Source organism: Gigantopelta aegis, chromosome 15, assembly GCF_016097555.1.
Source record: "Gigantopelta aegis isolate Gae_Host chromosome 15, Gae_host_genome, whole genome shotgun sequence".
Taxonomy (NCBI): Eukaryota; Metazoa; Mollusca; class Gastropoda; order Neomphalida; family Peltospiridae; genus Gigantopelta; species Gigantopelta aegis.
Window position 1 is genome coordinate 16,506,333 of NC_054713.1, and position 21,902 is coordinate 16,528,234.

General features: G+C 37.3%; 1 protein-coding gene across 1 annotated transcript; it reads left to right on the top strand.

The window, feature by feature from the left end:
• The first annotated feature begins 5,159 nt into the window (after nt 1-5,159).
• On the top strand, nt 5,160-21,368 carry LOC121390479 (pantetheinase-like). Its single transcript, XM_041522307.1, has 4 exons — nt 5,160-5,592; nt 6,001-6,098; nt 10,480-10,728; nt 18,727-21,368. The coding sequence occupies exons 1-4, from the start codon at nt 5,568-5,570 to the stop codon at nt 20,077-20,079; spliced, it is 1,725 nt and encodes a 574-aa protein (XP_041378241.1). The 5' UTR covers nt 5,160-5,567; the 3' UTR covers nt 20,080-21,368.
• Nucleotides 21,369-21,902: the final 534 nt, after the last annotated feature.

The following is a 21,902-nucleotide window of genomic DNA, read 5'->3' on the forward strand; positions in this document are numbered from 1 at the left end:
GTAGTCAATATCACATGCAGGCCTACTTGTAGTGCCAGACACTGGTGTTGTCTTAGCTAGGTTACCTATCTGTGAGCCTGTCGCATGATATTGTTGGCGTCAGTGTCGCTTCGACCTCACTGACACTTAACACTTAAAATTATAATCTATAAATAGGTGTGTCCCCCCCCCCCTCTCTCTCTCTCTCTCTCTCTCTCTCTCTCTCTCTCTCTATATATATATATATATATATATATATATATATATATATATATATATATATATATATATATATATATATAAAACCAAATATACGATGTACTTTGTTGCATATTACAAAGCATAAAAGCATACTAACTGTTTATTACAGTACTCTTGGGGCGGTTATATATGTCATCATGTAAGTCTTGGTGTCAAGACTTTAGATCTAATCTGTTCTTATTCCATTCAAATCGCTTAAACGTAAAACAATACCGAGAACGACAATCAGTTAACTGACCTTTGGAATAGTAATGGGAAATGTTCTTTTTTTATATGCGCCCATATGCGCTCATGTCTGTGTGAGTTAAAGCTACAAAATAGACTTTGATATTGTCCCACAATAATAAAGCTAATCAAATAGATGTATTGCTACCATTTACACACTGAATGATGTCAAAAAGTATGTTCTTAGAGCGTGTCCAGTCCATTCCAAACAAACGACGACTTCAAGATTTAAAAATGCATGCAGTGTGTGGTCTGGGCAGTCTGGCCCTGTCAAAATATAGAATATGTTCTATGTCGTCTGCTGCCAGATGTGTAGTTCGTGCCAGCACAGTATTTTACCACATTCGATTCAGTTTCAGTGCATTTCTGTTTTTTAACTGGTACCATACTCGTCATACTCTAAAATCGATGGTCGCCCAACGGATTATCTTTGTAACATTCTTACTTTATGTGTTTGCATTTCCATAGTTTGACATCCAATAGCCGATGTATTTTTCGTGCTGGGGTGTCGTTAAACATTCATTCATTCATTCATTGTAACATTCTTAGTCGCTCTTATCCAATAAAGATCGCCGCGGGAGACCAGGCGATTGCTAATTTTCATCCTGTACTGCCTATTTACATAAAAAGTGTCAAAATATTGAATTAATCCGCTACTTGCTTCCGGGGCAATTGGGATTTCTAATGTCAAGTTTGGCCTCTTTATTTGGCCCCTTTTGTGCAGTTTTTTGTTTTTCATTTTTAAAACTCGAAAGTCCAGAAGTGTTCAAGTTAATCAAATATTGTTTGCATCGATTTTAAATTTTTTCTCATTTTTGAAAATTTTCAAATTGATTTTGCAAACATAACTTGCACATATTTGAGCAGTTTGTATCTTTAAATCTTTGAAGGTGACAGAAATATAATTCATAATCTAATAGACATAATAAAATAGTCTAACCATATATATTCTGCACTCGCGGCTACTCCAGTCCACTGGTCGAAGACTGTTGAACCCAGAGGCATAGGTGGGGACTGGCATGCATAAATCTCAGCTTAAAATTCACAAACAACTGTGGTCATCGGCCATTCTTGCTGTTGCCGGAACGCGCCGGAACTGGACGCGGTTAAGGGACGTAATTCTGCCTAATTTTTATCGCTAATTTCTAATAGAGGCTATACACTTTTGTGTGTTAGAGGTCAACCATCGACAGCTGGCTCTGTTCTTAAAAGAGCCGTTATTAGGTTTTATGGGTGTGCTATTGTTGTTTGTAAATTAAGTTCGGGCCGATTTCGCTGAACTTTGGGAGTGGGTTAGATGACAGTGTGTGCGTGTATGTGGGCTGTGTGTGTGGGTGGGTGGAATTATTTCTGCAATCAAATAACAGATATTTCTGAGTAATATTTGACAGTGTGTGTAATGTGTGGGTTGGGGTGGCTGTAATTAAATCACAAATATTTCTGAGTAATAGGTGACAGTGTGTGTGTGTGTGTGTGTGTGTGTGTGTGTGTGTGTGTGTGTGTGTGTGTGTGTGTGGATTGCGAGGGGGGGGGGTAATTATTGTAATAACTAAATAACATAGATATCTTTGAGTAATGTACAGCTATTATACATGTAGCTCGGGAAAGAAAGAAATGTTTTATTTAACGACGCACTCAACACATTTTATTTACGGTTATATGGCGTCAGACATATGGTTAAGGACCACACAGATTTTGAGAGGAAACCCGCTGTCGCCACTACATGGGCTACTCTTCCGATTAGCAGCAAGGGATCTTTTATTTGCGCTTCCCACAGGCAGGATAGCACAAACCATGGCCTTTGTTGAACCAGTTATGGATCACTGGTCGGTGCAAGTGGTTTACACCTACCTATTGAACCTTGCGGAGCACTCACTCAGGGTTTGGAGTCGGTATCTGGATAAAAAATTCCATGCCTCGACTGGGATCCGAACCCAGTACCTACCAGCCTGTAGACCGATGGCCTACCACGACGCCACGGAGGCCAGTGTAGCTCGGGAATCCGTAATTTCCGCTTGCTATTATTATTATTATTATTATTATTATTAATCAAGAAGGCTATATGTCACAATAACAATGTATAATGCAACCACGACAGAAGCAAGTAAACACTGGGGGCTGACAGACATTGAGGGCGGCAAAGCAACGTCTCGGGGGTGGGGGTGGGTGGGGGTCGTATCTCTACACAAAGAAGAGTCGATTGGGCATTTGGCAAAATAGTGGATGATTCTATGAATCTAGTGCCTCGTCTATAGGAGGACAGCCTCTGTCGAGGAAATCCTTTACAAGATATGTATTCCTCTTGCGTCACCACAGAGGACTGCCACTCCCAGACTAGTTTACTAAAGCTCGCGCAGTCCTACATTTAGTCTCTGTGCACTGCATTATCGATTACTTTAGAGACAATGCAAGCGAAGGTGCATATTGTGGCTGTCTAGCATTTTGTCTTTACCTCTGTATTAAAACTGAAATTTAATCTGTATACTTTAATTGTAATTTGTAAAGAAACTTTGTTATTTATACTGGATTCCATTTTTTAAAATGTTATTTGAGTTGGTATGTATTGAAAACTAAATAATATGTTTTATATGAATTTTATCTTTATTCATGGTGAAGTTACATGCCAATTTATCGTTTCCTTTTGGCGAGCACATGGCTATTATTCAACAAAGATTTTGGCTTTGCAGTTAATTTTCAATATGATAATTGGACGGCTAGTTTAAATGGAGAAAGGCCAGTAAGATCTTTAATCAACTGGCCCTGATAGCGACCATGTTAATTTTCAACCCTGGCAGTAGAAATTAAATCTACAGGAAAACATCCTACAACCCCCCCCCCCCCCCCCCCCCTTTGCTAATGTTCCGGTTAAAAACGCATTTGCTGACGGGTTTCTTCATGTAGCGTGTCTATTAGTCATTATTATGTGATTAAAAACAACAACAAAACACAACAACAACAAAACACACAAAAACAAACCACACACATTATCAGGGAGCTCAAAAATTATTGATGTAAATGTATTTAACGTCAAACATAAGATTGCTGGTGTATTTATCTAGAGCTGAAATCTTTGACTACCATTTGGTAGGCAGCGATTGCGCAGAATTTATATAGATTTGTCCCTGACGCTAACTTCCCGTCGATGGGCCCATTGGGCTATATCTCGTTCCAGCCAGTGCACCACGACTGGTATATCAAAGGTCGTATGTACAACCCTGTATGTGGGATGGTGCATATAAAAGATCCCATGCTGCTAATCGAAAGCAATGGCGTAGCTTGCATGAGGTAGACGAGGCGCTTGCCTCGTCTGGAATTTCCCCAGATTTATTTTATTTTTCCCATGACACTGATATTTATTTTACAAGGGCGGGACGTAGCCCAGTGGTAAAGCGCTCGCTCGATGTGCGGTCGGTCTGGGATCGATCCTCGTCAGTGGGACAATTGGGATATTTCTCGTTCCATCCAGTGCACCACGACTGGTACATCAATGGCCGTGGTATGTGCTACCGTGTCTACGGGATGGTGCATATAAAAGAACCCTTGCTGTTAATCGAAAAGAGTAGCCCATGAAGTGGCGATAGCGGGTTTCCTCTCTTAATGTCCGTGTGGTCCTTAACCATATGTCCGATGCCATATAACCGTAAATAAAATGTGTTGAGTGCGTCGTTAAATAAAACATTTAAAATAAAAATAATTTTTTTACAGGTCTGGGTTTCCCTCGGCGTATTTTTTTTTACCTCTCTGGCTACGCCTCGGGGAAATAGTAGCCCATGAAGTGGCCAAAGCGGGTTTCCTCTCAATATCTGTGTGGTCCTTAACCATATTTCCGACGCCATATAACCGTAAATAAAATGTGTTGAGTGCGTTGTTAAATAAAACATTTCCTTTCTTCTGACGCTAAGAGAATGAATGAATGAATGAATGTTTAACGACACCCCAGCACGAAAAATACATCGGCTATTGGGTGTCAAACTATGGTAATGCAAATAAATAAAGTGATGATCAACATCAATATAAAAATTCAAGGTTTAAACAAAAACAGTGTAAAGAACAGTGTAAAGAACTGTGCAAAAACACAAATATCACAGAATTTTACGGATACTGAATTTTACTAAAAACTTCAATTTTGTGCTGTATTGGCCATTCTCAAAGAAAATGTTACACCCCTGCACCACGGTGAGGTTACAGCACACGCAGGGGCCTGACGCTAAGAGACTGTTGATAACTGTCCAAATGTCCGTCTAGCTTTCTTACCGTCAGGCTATCCTGTAGACTAATATGCTAGAATTTCATTATGTTAAAAACAAACCAAAACAAATTACCTTAATAACAGAAATAGAATCTACAAAAAAAGTCGAAACACATTGTTTTAAAATATCAGTTTTACGCGTTTTAGACTTTCGGAGATTTCAAAATTTCCGGTGGAGCAATGCTCCTGGATCCCCATATAAAGCTCTAGCGCCTCGCGCCTTCAGGCAACTTAAAATTCAAAATGCCTCAGCAAATATCTAGTTCCCACACCCACCCCCATCCCTACCCCCACCCCTGCCCTCACTTGAAATACTGACTACGGGCCTGTTGCTAGTAATTTGCTTAACAACTTTGTGGACTTTTTGATAGATAGTGTGGATTTCATGGAACACCGGCAGGTCAAGGGAAACAACTCTAAACTGCAAGGTGGTAATGTTTGTTGTTGAATTTCAACACTTTTACTAGTTTTAGGATACATTTTTGTTTTGTTTGGGACCGTTTATCAATTACGTAATGCTGTAGGAATATGGGGGAGGGTGTTGTTACTTGGAAGGGATGGAATATTTGTCAAGAAGGCTGTTTGTCATTTCGTAGTTACGGTCATTGTATCCTCCCATAATTATGATAATATGTTTTCGAACAGATAAGCAAATATTGCAAATGAAATGTCTGTAATGAATTCTGAATTAAAAGCTAAATAATCTTTCTTAACTGTTCATTGGAATATAATCCACGAAACAGACAGAATTATAGATGTTAAATACAATACTGGTTGCAGCAGAAACGTTTTTCCGACATCGTGTCTGGATATACATAATACTGAGGAGTCATTTGTTTTCGAACACGTGATAATGTTTCATAGCAGCACAAGAATGTGTATGTATGGTATGCCATGTCTTGGATGTGAGCAAGAAGTTTAGCTTCTTCATCCTTAGATAAAAAGGTTTGAGGTCCAGATTTGCTATATATTTAAGCATATGATTATATATGACACTCAATCTCCCTCTACAGGATTCGTACAGTGTTTAACTGGGACTGAAAACCTTTTGGCAGCCTTATGGATGTCTATGTGATTGTTTATTACAGCAGAATATGCCATAGAAAGATGTTCTTGCGTGTATTGATATGATCTGGATCTCTCAGTGCAAGAAGTAGTCTAAAAAAGAAAAAGGAACCCTTACCTTCAGAAAAAGAATATTGTAAAGTCCGGCAGACGTTAATAAGAAATGGTCTAAACAGGCTTCCATATTTTTCTAAAATAATCAGATTTATTTTCCTTTACAGTGAATGACGTATTCAATATTGATATAAACAAAGCAGACGGCACATCGAGTGCAGATATAGCCGATGCAGTAAAGTGCTACGTTTGTATTTACATGATGGTATGTACCCAAAATCTGGACAGTGATTCATTAACATTATTTTTCAATAAATTAATTGCCATACTTACACAAGGAAGTTTCCTATGCATCGTTTTTGTAGCGAACTATGCACAACCTCTTCTTTTCAATCTGCGATGTTTGTTGACGTCACACCTTCAGTATGCACGTGGAAAATCGCGTATAAATGAGCTGTTCGAAAACATATGTTCGAATTTATATGACGGTATGATAATGTAAAGTAGGGCCTAATCCACCATGACACCCAAGTATAGTCTGGCTCGCAGTTGCCGCTGGCTCGCAGCGTGCTTGGCTATGCTTGGAATAAACATTTGGAAGCGCCATCTAGCGTTTGTTGACATATGCATATAGACAGAAGGAAGTATGTTTTTGACAAATGCGAACAAATCAGTGTGATATATTCCGTTCTCTTGTAAATTGACAAAACAAATATAAATCATGCGCCATTTTCACAAACCTTGAAATAATTGATCCCAGACCGGTCGTCTGTTATTTGGGTTTGTCAGCTGACTAGCCCGAGTACTCTGACTGTAGGGGTCTGGATGGACATTTGGACAGATTTTCAGCCCTGGCTACAGTCGGAGACCAAGCTATGTCATTTTCTGGCAATTGCTGTCCACCACACGGTAGTCAAAGATATCTGCTCTAATACCACAACAATCCCATGTTTGACGTCAAATACCTTTACATCGATCATTTTAGTGTGAATAGGTTTTTTAAAATCCACATATTAATCACTGATACACAAACTACAGAAAGAAATCCGACAGCACCCACATTCAGTTAACCTTTGGTACACTCCATCGCAAGAATTACAAAGCTGGCTGACCTATAACGTGACATAGGTCATGTGATCGCCCACTGAGTGATTCTGCCTTATACACAGTTATAGCTAGGGGCAGTCTCATACCAAGCACCATATATATATATATATATATATATATATATATATGTATATACATGTATATATATATATAAAAATCATTTATTAATATATTATATTACAATATATATATTTCTTCATCTGTTTTGAAGTAGGTATATTTTCAGAACAGATTTTATTTTGGGGAGTGTTATTTATAGTAAACAAGGGTCTAGGAATTAACTTATAGTATAGGCGATTCTGTTTAGAATAGTATTAATGTGTTCAAAAGTCAAGGTTGTGGTTAAATGATTGAATGTTGCCCAATGCCCCAGGTTGCGTGTGAATGCACGCTGTGGTATAAACAATTGGATGTTTCTGCATTTTTTTCATGCAACACATTTGTCAAATAAGCTATGGTTAAGTGAAAATCATGCACTACCTGGATATATTAGATCCAAATTAATTTCTTCAGTTCACTCCCTGTCTTATTGGCTGTTTTTGAAGATGGGTAACGAAAATACTAAAAGTCGTAAACGTCACGGTGAAGGTAGTTTTGCGTAATGAAAAACAGATACTGCAGGATTAACTATATCAGATTTTAAAATTCTGTGGACTTTCCATACTTTATTTATGAGTACAAATAAAGAGGTTTTTAACTGGTTGAGAGAACATGACCTTTTAGCAAGAGATTTAACGTGTGACTGCGGTTTAAACATGAAACAACAGAAGAATACGAAAAAAAACTAATTTTTTGAAGGATCATGTTAATCTTAAACATCCGTGACTTGATGATTTTTATAAAGTATTATCTTGGAGGAACTACTCTACACCGATGACCGGCCTTGGTGGCGTCATGGTTCGGCCATCGGTTTACAGGCTGGTAGGTACTGGGTACGGATCCCAGTCGAGGCATGGGATTTTTAATCCAGATACCGACTCCAAACCTGAGTGAGTGTTCCGCAAGGCTCAGTGGGTAAGTGTAAACCACTTGCACTGACCAGTTATCCATAACTGGTTCAACACAGGCCATGGTTTGTGCTATCCTGTCTGTGGGAAGTGCAAATAAAAGATCCCTTGCTGCCTGTTGTAAAAGAGTAGCCTATGTGGTGACAGCGGGTTTCCTCTTAAACAGTGTCAGAATGACCATATGTTTGACGTCCAATGGCGTCGTTAAATAAAACATACTTTTCTACACCGATGTGCATTGGCAATTGGAATGAATTTCAAATTCACGGCTGTAATCTGGGCTAGTTATATCCGTGAACTTTGTGGCCATTACATATACCAACAATGCCAGATGATTCAGTTCATCGGACAGGTAGAAATAGATGAAAGTTTATTTGGAAGAAAGATGAAGTACAGAATTTTGATTTTTGGAATAATAGAAAGAGAAAGTAACGTCATCATTTTGTATCCTGTTGACAAACAAAATACTTCAATTCCTTTAATTCAAAGACATGTTGGGGCGGATATAGCCCAGTGGTAAAGCGTTCGCTTGATGCGCAGTCGGTCTAGGATCGGTCCCTGTTGGTGGGCCCATTGGTCTATTTCTCATTACAGCTAGTGTACCACGACTGTTATTTCAAAGGCCATGGTATGTGCTATCCTGTCTGTGGGATGGTGCATATAAAAGATCCCTTGCTGCTAATCGAAAAAGAGTAGCCCGTGGCGATAGCAGGTTTCCTCTCTCAATATCTGTGTGGTCTTAACCATATGTTTGACACCATATAACCGTAAATAAAATGTGTTGAGTGCGTCGTTAAATAAAACATTTCCTTCCTTCAAAGACACGTGAGTCCCGGATCACAAATATTTTCAGACAGCTGACCCGCTTACTTGCAGCTGAATACTTTAAGATATGAACATTACATGGTGTGCAATAAAAGTAATTTTAACCAAAAGTATAAACATGTTAAAAAACCCACAAACCAATTGGCAAGAAAAGGAAATTGAAGAAACCAGTAAAGGAAACTATAGAAGATATTTCAACAGGCAACAACTTCAAATACATATTTTAATGTTAAAAGAATGAACAGTATATCATTTTTTAATGATGCAGCCCAACAACAAACTGGTGAAAGCAGAAAATTAATAAACTATGAACCCCTGAAATATAATTAAATATTTTAATTATATTTAAACAATATCAAAATTCACAATAACACAACAAATGATAATTGAATGCAACAAAAACTAGTAAAATGACATCATTTTATTACAGAAAATACATAAATGAATAATTTAAAAAGGTTCTACTAATCGATAAATGCAGCACAATACATAATTGTATCGCAACGGTATTTAATGTATGACAATTTACATTATTTCATTATGAATTGTTTTTAAGTAATACAAATATTCCCATATATTTATTGGATGGAAGAGAATCACGATATAGCCAAAGTTACCATTTGGTTTAGGATCAATCCCTGTCAGTGGGCCCATTAGGCTATTTCTCATTCTAGACAGTGCACCACAACTGGTATATCAAAGTCTGTGGGATGAGCTATCCTCTCTGTGGGATGATGCATAAAAAGGATCCCTTGCTACTAATGGAAACGTAGTGGATATCCTCACTGAGACTATACCAAAATGACCATATGTTTGACATCCAATAGCGATGATTAATAAATCAATGTGCTCTTGTTGTGTCGTTAAACAAGACAAACTTTATTGCTAAAATTACGTGCTGGAACATTTTGGTCTATGGAAAGTGGGGGCATTTTGCCCCGGGATAGATAGGACTGGTGTATATCGGAATAAGCCTCAACATATATGCTCTGTGTGTAATGTCGAAGTTTACTTTCAAAACCAAACAAATTAACTTCTTTCTTTTTTTCCGCCATGCCTCAACATACTGAACTAAAATGTGTATAGCTTTACAGGCCAATTATTTCAAATTTTATGGGAAACACTTTTACAGTTTGGTGCCTTGTGAACATGGGAACCAATCAGGAAAAAAAAGAAAAAAAGTATATTATTTTTGTTCAATAGTCGTACTCGATATTATAATCATGGGAAACAAAATTGGGATTCCGTGATTCTATGACTGTCACATTACTGGAAACAATAGTTTCTGTGAAATGCGAGGACCGGCTTGACCATGAACATCAAGTTTGACATTTATTGTGATGTTCCAGCCAGTGCTCCACAACTGGTGTAACAAAGGCCATGGTATGTACTATCTGTCTGTGGGATGGTGCATATAAAAGATCCTTTGCTGCTAATTGAAAAGAGTAGCCCATGAAGTGCCGACAGCTGGTTTCCTCTCTATATTTGTGTGGTCCATAACCATATGTCTGAAGCCATTTAACCGTAAATAAAATGTGTTGAGTGCTTCGTTAAATAAAACATTTCCTTCCTTCTTCATGGTGATTTACCAATTTTTCCCATAGTTATGGCCCTTGAGGAGTTGGACCAAGTAGGTGACATTTATTGCTTTAGCATTACTCTCAGAATGCTGGTTTTAATATCTCGTATTGTTTAATAATTTTGTAGGTGGAAAGATCCATCCTCGTTCACAGATACCTCATGCCAAGCACACCAAGCAGAATGGCTACACGTCTCTTTGTGTGTCTGTTTCTGCTGAGCTGTGGATTATGTGACAAGTTCAAGGTCGCTGTCTACGAGCATGTGGTCATCCTACCGAACACCCTGACCCACGTCGTCACTAGACCGCAGGCCGTGGAACTGATGGAGAAAAACCTGAAGATATACGAAACACAGGCCAGGAGGGCACATGATCAGGTACATGTACAGGGTTAAAGTTTGTTTTGTTTAACGACACCACTAGAGCACATTGATTTATTAATCATTGGAAGTCAAACAGTTGATAATTTTGAGTCTTAAATGGGAATAACTTGAAAAAGATGTACGAACCCTAAAATATTTTTAGGGTCTTTATTTTTTGGGATGAGAACAAAAAATAGGTTGCGCAAACGACGCACAAGCGAAACGATCATTCACACACTTTTCACAGAAAAAAAATAAATGTTTTATTTAACAATGCACACAAAACGCATTTTTGCACTTTTCAGACCTTGACATGAGATTTTTTTAGGGGAATTAATAATTGCTTCCCTAATTTAGATTATGGGATTTGGTTTGTTTAATGACATCACTAGAGCACATTGATTTATTAATCATCAGCTGTTGGATGTCCAACATTTGGTAATTTTGACATATAATCAGAAGAGGAAACCTGCTACATTTTTCTAACAGACAGGATAGCACGTGCCACAGCCTTTGATATACCAGTTGTGGTGCACTGGCAGGAACGAGCAATAGCCCAATGGGCCCGCTGACAGGATTGATCCCAAACTGACCGCACATCAAGTGAGTGCTTTACCACTGGGAAACCTCTCTCCCTAGATTATGGGGAACCAGTTAAAGTATGAACATATTGATCCAATATAAATTCACATGTTAAAGGGAGCTAAAAATTACTATTCTACAACTGGTCTCAGGGGATTGATGGGTAGTGGTGGTGTGATTAATTGGAATACTCGAAGATTGGTTGGTAAAATCCAAATTCCAACTAATCGATTACAATGTCTGGTAATTGATTATAAATTAACATACACATATCTTATTCTAAGGAAATTGCCAAAGTGGCCTGAATGGTATCTATAAAAATGGTAATTACAAATTTCAACTGTATTATTTGCAGATTGATCTGCAAAATTGTAATGATGTTTATACAGCGTTACCATTTTGCATAAAAACATAATATACATTATACCCTACAATAAAAATAGCTAAATCTATTTTGTGTTAATTGATAAAGGATAAAGTCAAGTCTGGTAATTGAGCGGTCTATTTTGAACTTGTGAGATCCGTGCGTTTCACCAACAATCTTTATTTTATAACAACCGGTTGAGTTTTTAGCATGGCTGAAAACCTTGTCAGCAAGAAAAGGTCGCAACTTTTGCTGGAGCATGTGAACATGATGATTTGAAAAACAAGAAGTACAAGAAATTCTTCCTTTAACTTAAAAAGAAAGTTTAGTTTTAGTTAAAAAATAAAAAGTGACAATTTTACATGTATAGCACTGTTATTCTTATCTTTTGCATCCATTAGATACCTTGAGTAGCAAGGCTTGCGGTGAACTCATATGGAAAACTTACTCGTATGGGGGAAAATACAGTGAACTCGTATGGAAATCCACAAGTGAACTCGTATGGAAGACTTACTCATATGGAAATTACAAACTGATATATCCAATACTGTATAGCAATTTGTGTGTAGTTTTTATGACATCAGAATATGTTCTAGATCAAATACATATATTACTTTCAATGTTACCTATAATGATAGCTATTCACATGTTGACAGAATGTGTTATACATACATACATTTATATATTTTATATGAAGGTATATTATCCATACTATACCATACCATACCGGTGACATTGGACGCTTGTTACAGAATAAATTAAACATGATTAATTGAACATATTTGTGTCAAGTTATTTTCTATTGATTTGGAATTACACGGGTGACACGAAAATAGGTGACTGCCATTGACGCATAAACTGCGGTTGACACGCAAATAGTTGACTGATGGTGACATAAATAAGAGGCATGTATACAAAACAAGTGTCAAAATACACATTTAAGAGAAATATCAAAGTTAGTATATCTGCATATCCATATACATCCCCATACGAGTTCACCGTTATTTTTTACATACGAGTTCGTTTTCCATACGAGTTTTCCGTTCATACGAGTTAGTTTCCATACGAGTTCACTGCATCCCAGTAACAATACCCTTCAGTTGTGTCAATAAGCAAACAAACTTACATATTTTTAACCTTCAGTAACAAAAGGTTTAACGGGACTGACCCTAGTTTCAGCCCATGAAAATGCACACTAAGTTTAGTTTATCTACAAACCTGTAACACATTTGTATAATGATACAATTGATTGAAACATGAGTCTATGACTTTGAAATGCTGAAATACCCTGTAAAAATAGACTAAAACTCGACTCCCTAACTGGTACTAAAAATACGATAAATGCATATTGTGATATTAAAAACACCAGGATGACCAAAAGCATTTCAAATGTACGGAAATGGATAATCTAAACAATAAAAGCTAAGTAAAGTATGATTTCAGTTATCAAAAATATCTCTAATAGTAAATATCTAATAGTAAAAAAAATATGCCATAGTGTTTAAAAACTGGGGTATGATATCCCTTTAAAATGTCGATGGTTGACAGTCCTACCAATTCCCACCACTAGTGATGGCTCCCTTTATATGATGACGTTCAATTTATATGATATCTGACTTACATGTTTGGTTAGGGACTGTCTCAAAATGTCATTACTTCTCTCTAGACGAATAACCCTCTAATACTTTTCAACCTCCCCCCCCCCCCCCCCCCTAATGAATTTAGTCAGGGAAAAAGGTGTTGAAATTGTTTGGGCCACAAAAGTTGGAGGACGAAATTGACAAACGGTATCTTCTTACAATTGAGAGTGATGTCATTGTGAAACGTGTCACTTTAACGAGAAGTCTTATTCTGCGTTCGGATGTGCTCAGAAACAGGAAATTTCCAACTTGTCAAACCGTAATTGCCGAGACTTAACTGTTCATGTGTTTTTTATGAATTGTGGTTTCGAATTTCACTTTATAAATAAATGAATAAATAAGTAAATAAATAAATACATGTAAATAAATAAATACATGTAAATAAATAAATACATGTAAATAAATAAAAAATAAAAAACACAAACTTTTCGAAACTTTCATTTTTAACTTTTTATCCGCATGGGTGTTTTAACCCCTCCCCACCTTCCGCGGGTTATTTGTTAGGGAGAAGTGATAAAAAATTTAATCAGTCTCTTAAGCACCACATAGATAATGAGAGAGAAAACCAGCTGTCAGTACCTCATGGGCTCTTCTTTTTTCAATTAGATCTCAGTTGTGAAATAAAGAGAAGTAATTAATTTCTCCTCAGACTTAGAATATGGGGAGCCATTTAAGAAATTATATTGAGCGTTGATATTGACCGGTAATCCTTTGGTAGTATTTTTTCTTTTCTTTTTAATTCATTTGCTAAGGGGAGCAAAACAAAGGACAGACACTTCATGTGTTTTTTAATAAATCTTGAAGGAAAGAAATGTTTTATTTAATTACTCACTCAACACCTTTTATTTACGGCTATATGGCATCAGACATATGGTTAAGGACCACACAGATATTGAGAGAGGAAACTTGCTGTCACCACTTCATGGGCTACTCTTTTCGATTAGCAGCAAGGGATCTTTTACATGCACCATCCCACAGACAGGATAGTACATACCACAGTCTTTGTTACACCAGTTGTGGAGCACTGGCTGGAACGAGAAATAGACCTATGAGCAATGTCCTGCCCCTCCCCCCCTCCATTTATAAATCTTGAAGTCGTTGGCTTATTGGAATATACTGGATACGCCATAATTATCTGGTAGACCCTACTTTTTGACATTATTCAATGTTATACCCATTGGGCTATTTCTCGTTCCACATACACATACACATACACATATATATATATATATATACCAGACCTTCGTTTTTGATGGGCGCGAGCGCTATCACGCTCGTCAACTCAATCTGACGAGTGCGAAATAACATGCCCCTAAATTGAACAAATCACGCTTGTGTTTTTTTTAACTCTGCCATTTTAATTGTTTATTGAATCCAATCCACAACGCCACAAACCTAATTTCCATTCTGTTCACAATGAACTTCCTAGAATACTTTTTATAAATTGAAACACGATTGGTTGGTTATCTTTACACTGAGCCAATCAGCTAGGAGTTCACTTATTATTAAGATCTCGTCGGTTTTGTTTTGTTTAATTTCGTTCAATGCACCAAAATTTATTTTACACTGTCGTCGTTTTCATCACGTACAGAAAAAAATTATAGGTGCGTTGTCCAATAATTCTATGATGTGTAAAATGTTTATACATGTGATATCACAGTAAACGCATACATCAACAAAAAAAGAGAAGAATTTAGTCAAGTAAGTTTTGTTTTTGTTAATAGCATAGCGACGTACTCCAGACATTTCTACTTTCTGTTTCACGATACTGCCACGTGATTTAAAGCCAAGGACACTGACCTGGTAGAGTCAGATTTCTAGTATATGTAATCGGTTGATGGGTACCTGAAACAAACATACACTGATTTAATTTCAACTCAGTAATTTGAATTTACAGAGTGTAAAACATGTATATTTTTAAATTAAATTTACATTACGGTGGTTTTGTGTGGGTTTTTTTTTGTTTTGGGGGGTTTTTGGGGGGGAGGGTAGATGGGTTGCTGTGATTTGAGTTAGTAGTATAATAAATGACGTATTAACTACAGTACACCGATAATGAAAGTTAATCCTGTTTGTAAAAATATATATTTATAAAAATTGTAGTAAGATATATTTGGGTAGAAAACAATAGATGTTGACATTTTCTCTGTTATGACATTTTGGTTTTTTTAAATAGAGAATTTGCAGGTACATAACATGTATATTATGATATCATGATAAATGTGATAACCCTGTGCCATGTGGTTGTTACACTTTTACATTCAGTTCACTGGTTTGTGTCCATGGAGATTATGAGATGAAAACTAAAATTATTGTACTTGTTTTAAATAAAACAGAATAAGCACAAACAAATCAGTTTCAATTCTTTATTCATAATACATAAGAAATCGATAAATGTTTCTAGTGTTTCTGTTTCTTGTGTAAGACTGCAATGGCCCATTCCTTCATCTTTGAGAACAACCATCATATTACTTAAATTAGGATATTTATTTTGAAAACACAAAACATTCAATTTAGAAATCATTACTCCTCAAACTTAATCATTTCATGGGTGCAATTCCTCTCGGTCTCTTGCCTCTAATTCTGATTATTTTGAGGGGTGCGATTTTTCCCTCCTCTGCATTTTGAGGAGTGTGATTTCCACCCCCTAGTAAGCATTTTGAGGAGTGCGATTTTTAGCACTCCTGGGTTTTTCAAAAACGAAGGTCTGATATACATAGATATACATATATATTATTTTTGACACCACTAGAGCACATTAATCATTGCCTTTTGGATGTCAACTATTTGGTAATTTAGAGAGGAAACCTGCTACACGTTTCCATTAGCAGCAAGGGATTTTTTATATGCACCATCCCACAGCCAGGATAAAACATACAACAACCTTTAATATATCAGTCATGGTGCACTGGCTGGAACGAGAAATAGCCCAATGGGTCCACCGATGGGGATCGATCCCAAACCGACCGCACATCAAGCAAGCACTTTACTACTGGGCAATATCCCGCCCCTAGCTGATGGATAGTTGTGTTGTTGAAATTTCTTCCCCTTTATCTTACTCTTAGGCTAGGTATATCATTGACTTCCAGTAATCACAGTGGAACAGAATAAGAATCCCAATGCCTGTTTGATTAGTGATGTTCTGTAAATAATTACGTTTTGGAGGTGGATGCCGCATTACTTTGTGACAGCTGTTTCTGCTGCAGTTATTTCTCTATGCTCAGGCCTCAGAAAATTGCAAGAATGATCGTTTAGTTCGCACATTTGCTTGCGTGAATCTAATTTTGCATAATTTATTTTTTGTTCGTACGTGAAATTTGGACCACCATTTACTTGAATATAATGAGTTGCACAAAAAGGACATGGCAGGGCTCGAAGTTTTTTCCGACGGCAATTTTTAAAAGAATTGCAATGGGTGAAACAGTCCACCGACGGCAATATTGAGCCTGCCTGTGGCAATTTTTAAAAATGTGACATTTGCAGTAAATAAACATGACTGAAAGGCTATCTTGTTGTATGTAGACATCTTTTAAATGTGCAAATGTTAAATATTGGCAGATAATGTACACCTGGTGTATACATTTCACCATTGTTGAGGAGCTTTATCGACAGCATAAAAGTGCCATCGGTGATGCTCTCTACCTACGGCAATTTATATCTCAATGATGGCAATTGCTGTCAGTGCCGCCATTAAGTTCGAGCCCTGAAATGGGTTACTAGGATTTATTTCTGCATAACCGATAAATGGGTCACGCAAACTTTCAATTCTTAGTATTTGGTATAAATGTATACTCAACAACAAAAGTTTAGCAAATATCTTTTATGACATTTAAGGTGTACAGGCTGGTAGGTGCTTGGTACGGATCCCAGTTGAGGCATGGGATTTTTAATCCAGATACCAACTCCAAACCCTGAGTGAGTGCTCCACAAGGCTCAATGGGTAGGTGTAATCCACTTGCACCGACCAGTGATCCATAACTGGTTCAACAAAGGCCATGGTTTGTGCTATCTTGCCTGTGGGAAGTGCAAATAAAAGATCCCTTGCTGATAATCGGAAAGTGTAGCCCATGAAGTGCCGACAGCGGGTTTCCTTTCAAAATCTGTGTGGTCCTTAACCATATGTCTGACGCCATATAACCGTAAATAAAATGTGTTGAGTGCATTGATAAATAAAACATTTCTTTCTTCTTCTTTTTTTATAACATTTAAATTTTCCATGGTTGAATAAACATAAAAGAAAACCAGGCCCTCCTGTTGTGTTAAGGCAAAGGTTGGTGAGTTTATGTTGTTTATAAATGGTAAACATTTCACAAGTGAATACTAATTAATAAAAATTGATTAATTCATAAATGTTATGCCATTTCTTTTAACATTAGCTAAACTTTTGTTGTTGAGTATATATTTTCATCATCCCCCCCCCCCCCCCCCCGCCAACCATGAGAGAAATTGTGAACTATATTCTCATGCTTAATTTGTGAAAGGAAATAAATCTTCCAGGAAATTGGTAACGTTTCCATCTAGAGTTATTTCCCTTATATATGTTACACTGAAATAACATTATTCATGGAAGACTGACACCACAATGCCAACCTATGACGACTGGACTATACCCTATTTTTAGTTTTAGATTTAGTTTTAGTTTTGTTTTAGTCATTACTTATGTTAGTTGTTACGTTATGTTAGTTAAAGTTACATTAGTTAACTTTAGTTTTGTTTTGTTCAGTTGAGTTTTGTTGAGTTTTGTTTTGTTTTGTTTGTTTAGTTTAGGTTAGTTTAGTTTTTTTCTTTTCTTTTCATTTCTTTTCATTTTAAATTCTATTAACTTTTGCTATTTTCAAAATTATGCCAGTTTTCAACTCTTGATTAGCGATATTTCTTGTCTATTGAAAATTGATTAGCAACTACTGTTTATTTTTCAAAACCAAGTAGCGATCTCTGAAACTTATGTAGCAAATCGCGACATGATACTGAACAAAATGTTCCCTCTATCCCTGTAATGCTGTTATCTGAAATATGTTTTGCTGTAAGTGGATTTATTATTAAAAACATTCAAATAATTACTATGCATTTTAATTTTAATATGTACACACACACACACACACACACACACACACAATGTCTGTCACAAAACGATAAACACAGTTTTATAAAATGTTTTAAAAAAAAGGACTTCTGCTATTATATTACACAGTTCATGGCATTATGTTCTGATTTTCATACTCATTTTTTGAAATTCCATCCTTCAGTTACTTTAATTATTTCAACTTAAGACCACCCATTGTGGGCATGATATGATTTACATAGAAAGCGTAAAAATAAAATACTCTTTTGCAAAAAATTACTAAAATGGATTTATCGGTTTTTGCATCTGAACTATTCATATGTTTCTGTGTTTTATTTGTTGTTTGTTTTGTTTTTCTTCTTCAGAATGTCAGCATTCTAATTTTCCCAGAAAACGGCTTGTATGGTCCTGGTTTCGCCAGAGAGGCACTGTGGCCATATTTGGAATTTGTCCCAGATCCGTTGAGCATCCAGTCCTGGAATCCATGCGAAGAACCTGACCGCTATTCCAGGTCGGACGTACAACACAGACTGAGCTGTCTCGCCAACAGCACCTCACTCTTCCTCGTCGCCAACATCGGCTACGGCCAGCCTTGCAGCGGTAGCGACTGTCCTCTGGATGGCCACTTCCAGTACAGCACCAACGTCGTGTACAATTCAACGGGAGCATTCATCGCTCGATACCTGAAACAAAACCCGATGAAGGAGCATCAGTTTGATGCCCCGCAGGATGTGGATGTTGTTTCCTTCGAGACTCCGTTTGGTAAATTTGGCTTGATCACGAACTGGGATCTGCTGTTCCACGACCCAACGGTGAAGCTTGTGGAGGATTTGGACATTGGTAACCTCATCCTGCCATCCTCATGGGTGGACGTGGCCCCGTTTCTGATGGCTGTTGAGTACCACTCTGCCTTCGCCATGGGTCTAGGGGTGAATGTGCTGGCTGCCAATTTACACCTGTTGAACGACAGCATCCAGGGCAGTGGGATCTACACCCCAGAAGGTCCTGCTGTCTATTACTACAACACCTCCGACACAAGCGGAAGGCTCTTGGTGTCGGAGGTGAAGAACATTTCGAAGCCCTTTAGATACAGTTCGGAAAAAATTAACATTCCTTTCTTTAATGTATCTCGAGAACTTACACCTGAGGGCCATAAGGGAAGCAACTCTACTCATTTTCAGTCCCTTGTTAACCACGATTTGTTCAATATTGTGAAGCTCACAGACAAAAATGCCACATTGAAAGTCTGTCAAAAGAAGTTGTGCTGCAAGATGGAGTACTCTATGAGTCCTGTAGAAAACGAAACATTTGTGTTTGGGGCTTTCGACGGGTTTCACACTTACGAAGGTCACTACTACACACAGATCTGTGCTCTGTTGAAATGTAAAAATATATCGTCGGCCTCTTGCAATTCGTCCGTTACCATCATCGACACAAATTTCACCAGTCTTCATATTAGAGGGACGTTCAAAACACAATATGTGTACCCAGAACTGATGGTGGCCAATCAAGGAGTTGCCTCCCTTGCTCCTGGAAAGTTCCAATTCCGCGATCATTCGCTGGTGTTCTCAAATGCCTCGCTACACCTGCTCTCTGCCTCCCTGTATTCCAGAGTGTACCCTAAAATCACAAACTCGGCCAGTGCTCCAGTTATAACCAGACTCTGTTTGCCGCCATTTGCAATTTTTATCATTTCCTTATTCAGAATAGTTTATTGAAGGTTGGTTGAGAACAGTTAATTTAATACATGAATCCATTTGCATTTTTTCTGAAGCACACCTCCATTAATTAGCAGTACAGAGAGTAAAACAAGAAATAACGACAAATGTTTTAAAGAGACTATGTGGCAATTTTAATCAGTGGCCACCTGTGTTAAGCGGCTACTTTTATCTACTCCCTTGTGTGACCGCTTAAGACAGGTTTGGCTGTACTTACATTTAATAATTACAATATTCATTTTGTACACCTGAAGTGTTTCTGGTCATCTAGGTTTTTGTAATACCCCAAAATCAGGGGTTCTAGACTTGTTTAAATTCACTTGCCATGGAGCCATTGGATTTGAACATACATTGGCCATGGTGAAAAATTCACGTGCCCAATTTTAACTGTTGATAATGATAGCAAAAAACCAGTAAATTAAAATAATTAACCTTTTAATGTACATTTTGCATACTGAGATCATGTTTAATCAATTTGTCAATTTACACAATAGATAGGCTCATTAGATTTGTTTATGATTTGCTCAGAGAAACATTGAAACAATTTTCATTAGTTTAGAATAAAGTTACTAAAGTAACCACCTAGGTTATAAAAAATAATCCCTGTTGCATATTACAACAATGAACAGTATTAAAAACAAATTAATATTTTATTGCTTATGAATGAGTATATATATGTGTATTTATTTACTTATGAATGGGACACACACACACACACACACCCCACCTTCCCAGCAAAAAAACAAAACAAAAAAGCCCAAAAGAAACAAGAACCTTTATTAGCATAAATGTATTACTGTTTAAGGCTTACAACCTCCCCCACTCGAGCACACACAAAATTAGTAATTTTTTAATGTAGGTACTTTATTAAATTTATCTATTTCATGATATTGTGTACTTAATTTTTTTTTTTATTAAAAACATTTATTATGTGGTATTTTATAAATTAAATTAACAATTTTTTTTTTTTTTTACCACTTGCCATTGGGATCGCAAAAAGTAACTTTTACTGGCCCTATAATCCAAAAACCACTGACATGGGGCATCAGGCCACCGTATTCTAGAACCTCTGAAAATGCATTTTTCATAATTCTAAAAACACATATTCCTCTGAGAAATAATGGTTATCGAGACCAGCTCTGGTTATTTTTAGATTGTCGTTTCCCATTTAAACATCACAGACTTTAGCTTCTCTCAACCGGCCTCGGTGGCATCGTGGTTAGGCCATCGGTCAACAGGCTGGTAGGTACTGGGTTCGGATCCCTGTCGAGGCATGGGATTTTTAATCCAGATACCGACTCCAAACCCAGAGTGAGTGCTCCACAAGGCTCAATGGGTAGGTGTAAACCACTTGCACCGACCAGTCATCCATAACTGGTTGAACAAAGGCCATGGTTTGTGCTGTCCTGCCTGTGGGAAGCGCAAATAAAAGATCCCTTGCTGTTAATCAGAAAGAGTAGCCCATGAAGTGGCGACAGCGGGTTTCCCTTCAAAATCTGTGTGGTCCTTAATCATATGTCTGATGCCATATAACCGTAAATAAAATGTGTTGAGTGTAGCGTTAAATAAAAAGAAAGAAATGTTTTATTTAACGACGCACTCAACACATTTTATTTACAGTTCATTTTCACAGACTAAAGCTAGGGTCTACACCTCTAAGATTTTGGGGGGGGTGGAGTTGCGGGACATAGCCCAGTGGTAAAAGTGTTCGCTTGATGTGTGGTTAGTTTGGGATCGATCCCCGTCATTGGACCCATTGAGCTATATCTCATTCCAACCAGTGCACCACGACTGGTATATCAAAGACTGTGGTATGTCTTATC

What these genes read in the sequence shown, in the direction of transcription:
- LOC121390479 (XM_041522307.1), top strand. Translation starts at nt 5,568, where the DNA reads ATGTTTCATAGCAGCACAAGAATGT. An exon ending in TCATAGCAGCACAAGAATGT is followed by an intron (nt 5,593 to 6,000) that starts GTATGTATGGTA and finishes TTTCCTTTACAG; the next exon opens with TGAATGACGTATTCAATATT. An exon ending in ACGTTTGTATTTACATGATG is followed by an intron (nt 6,099 to 10,479) that starts GTATGTACCCAA and finishes ATAATTTTGTAG; the next exon opens with GTGGAAAGATCCATCCTCGT.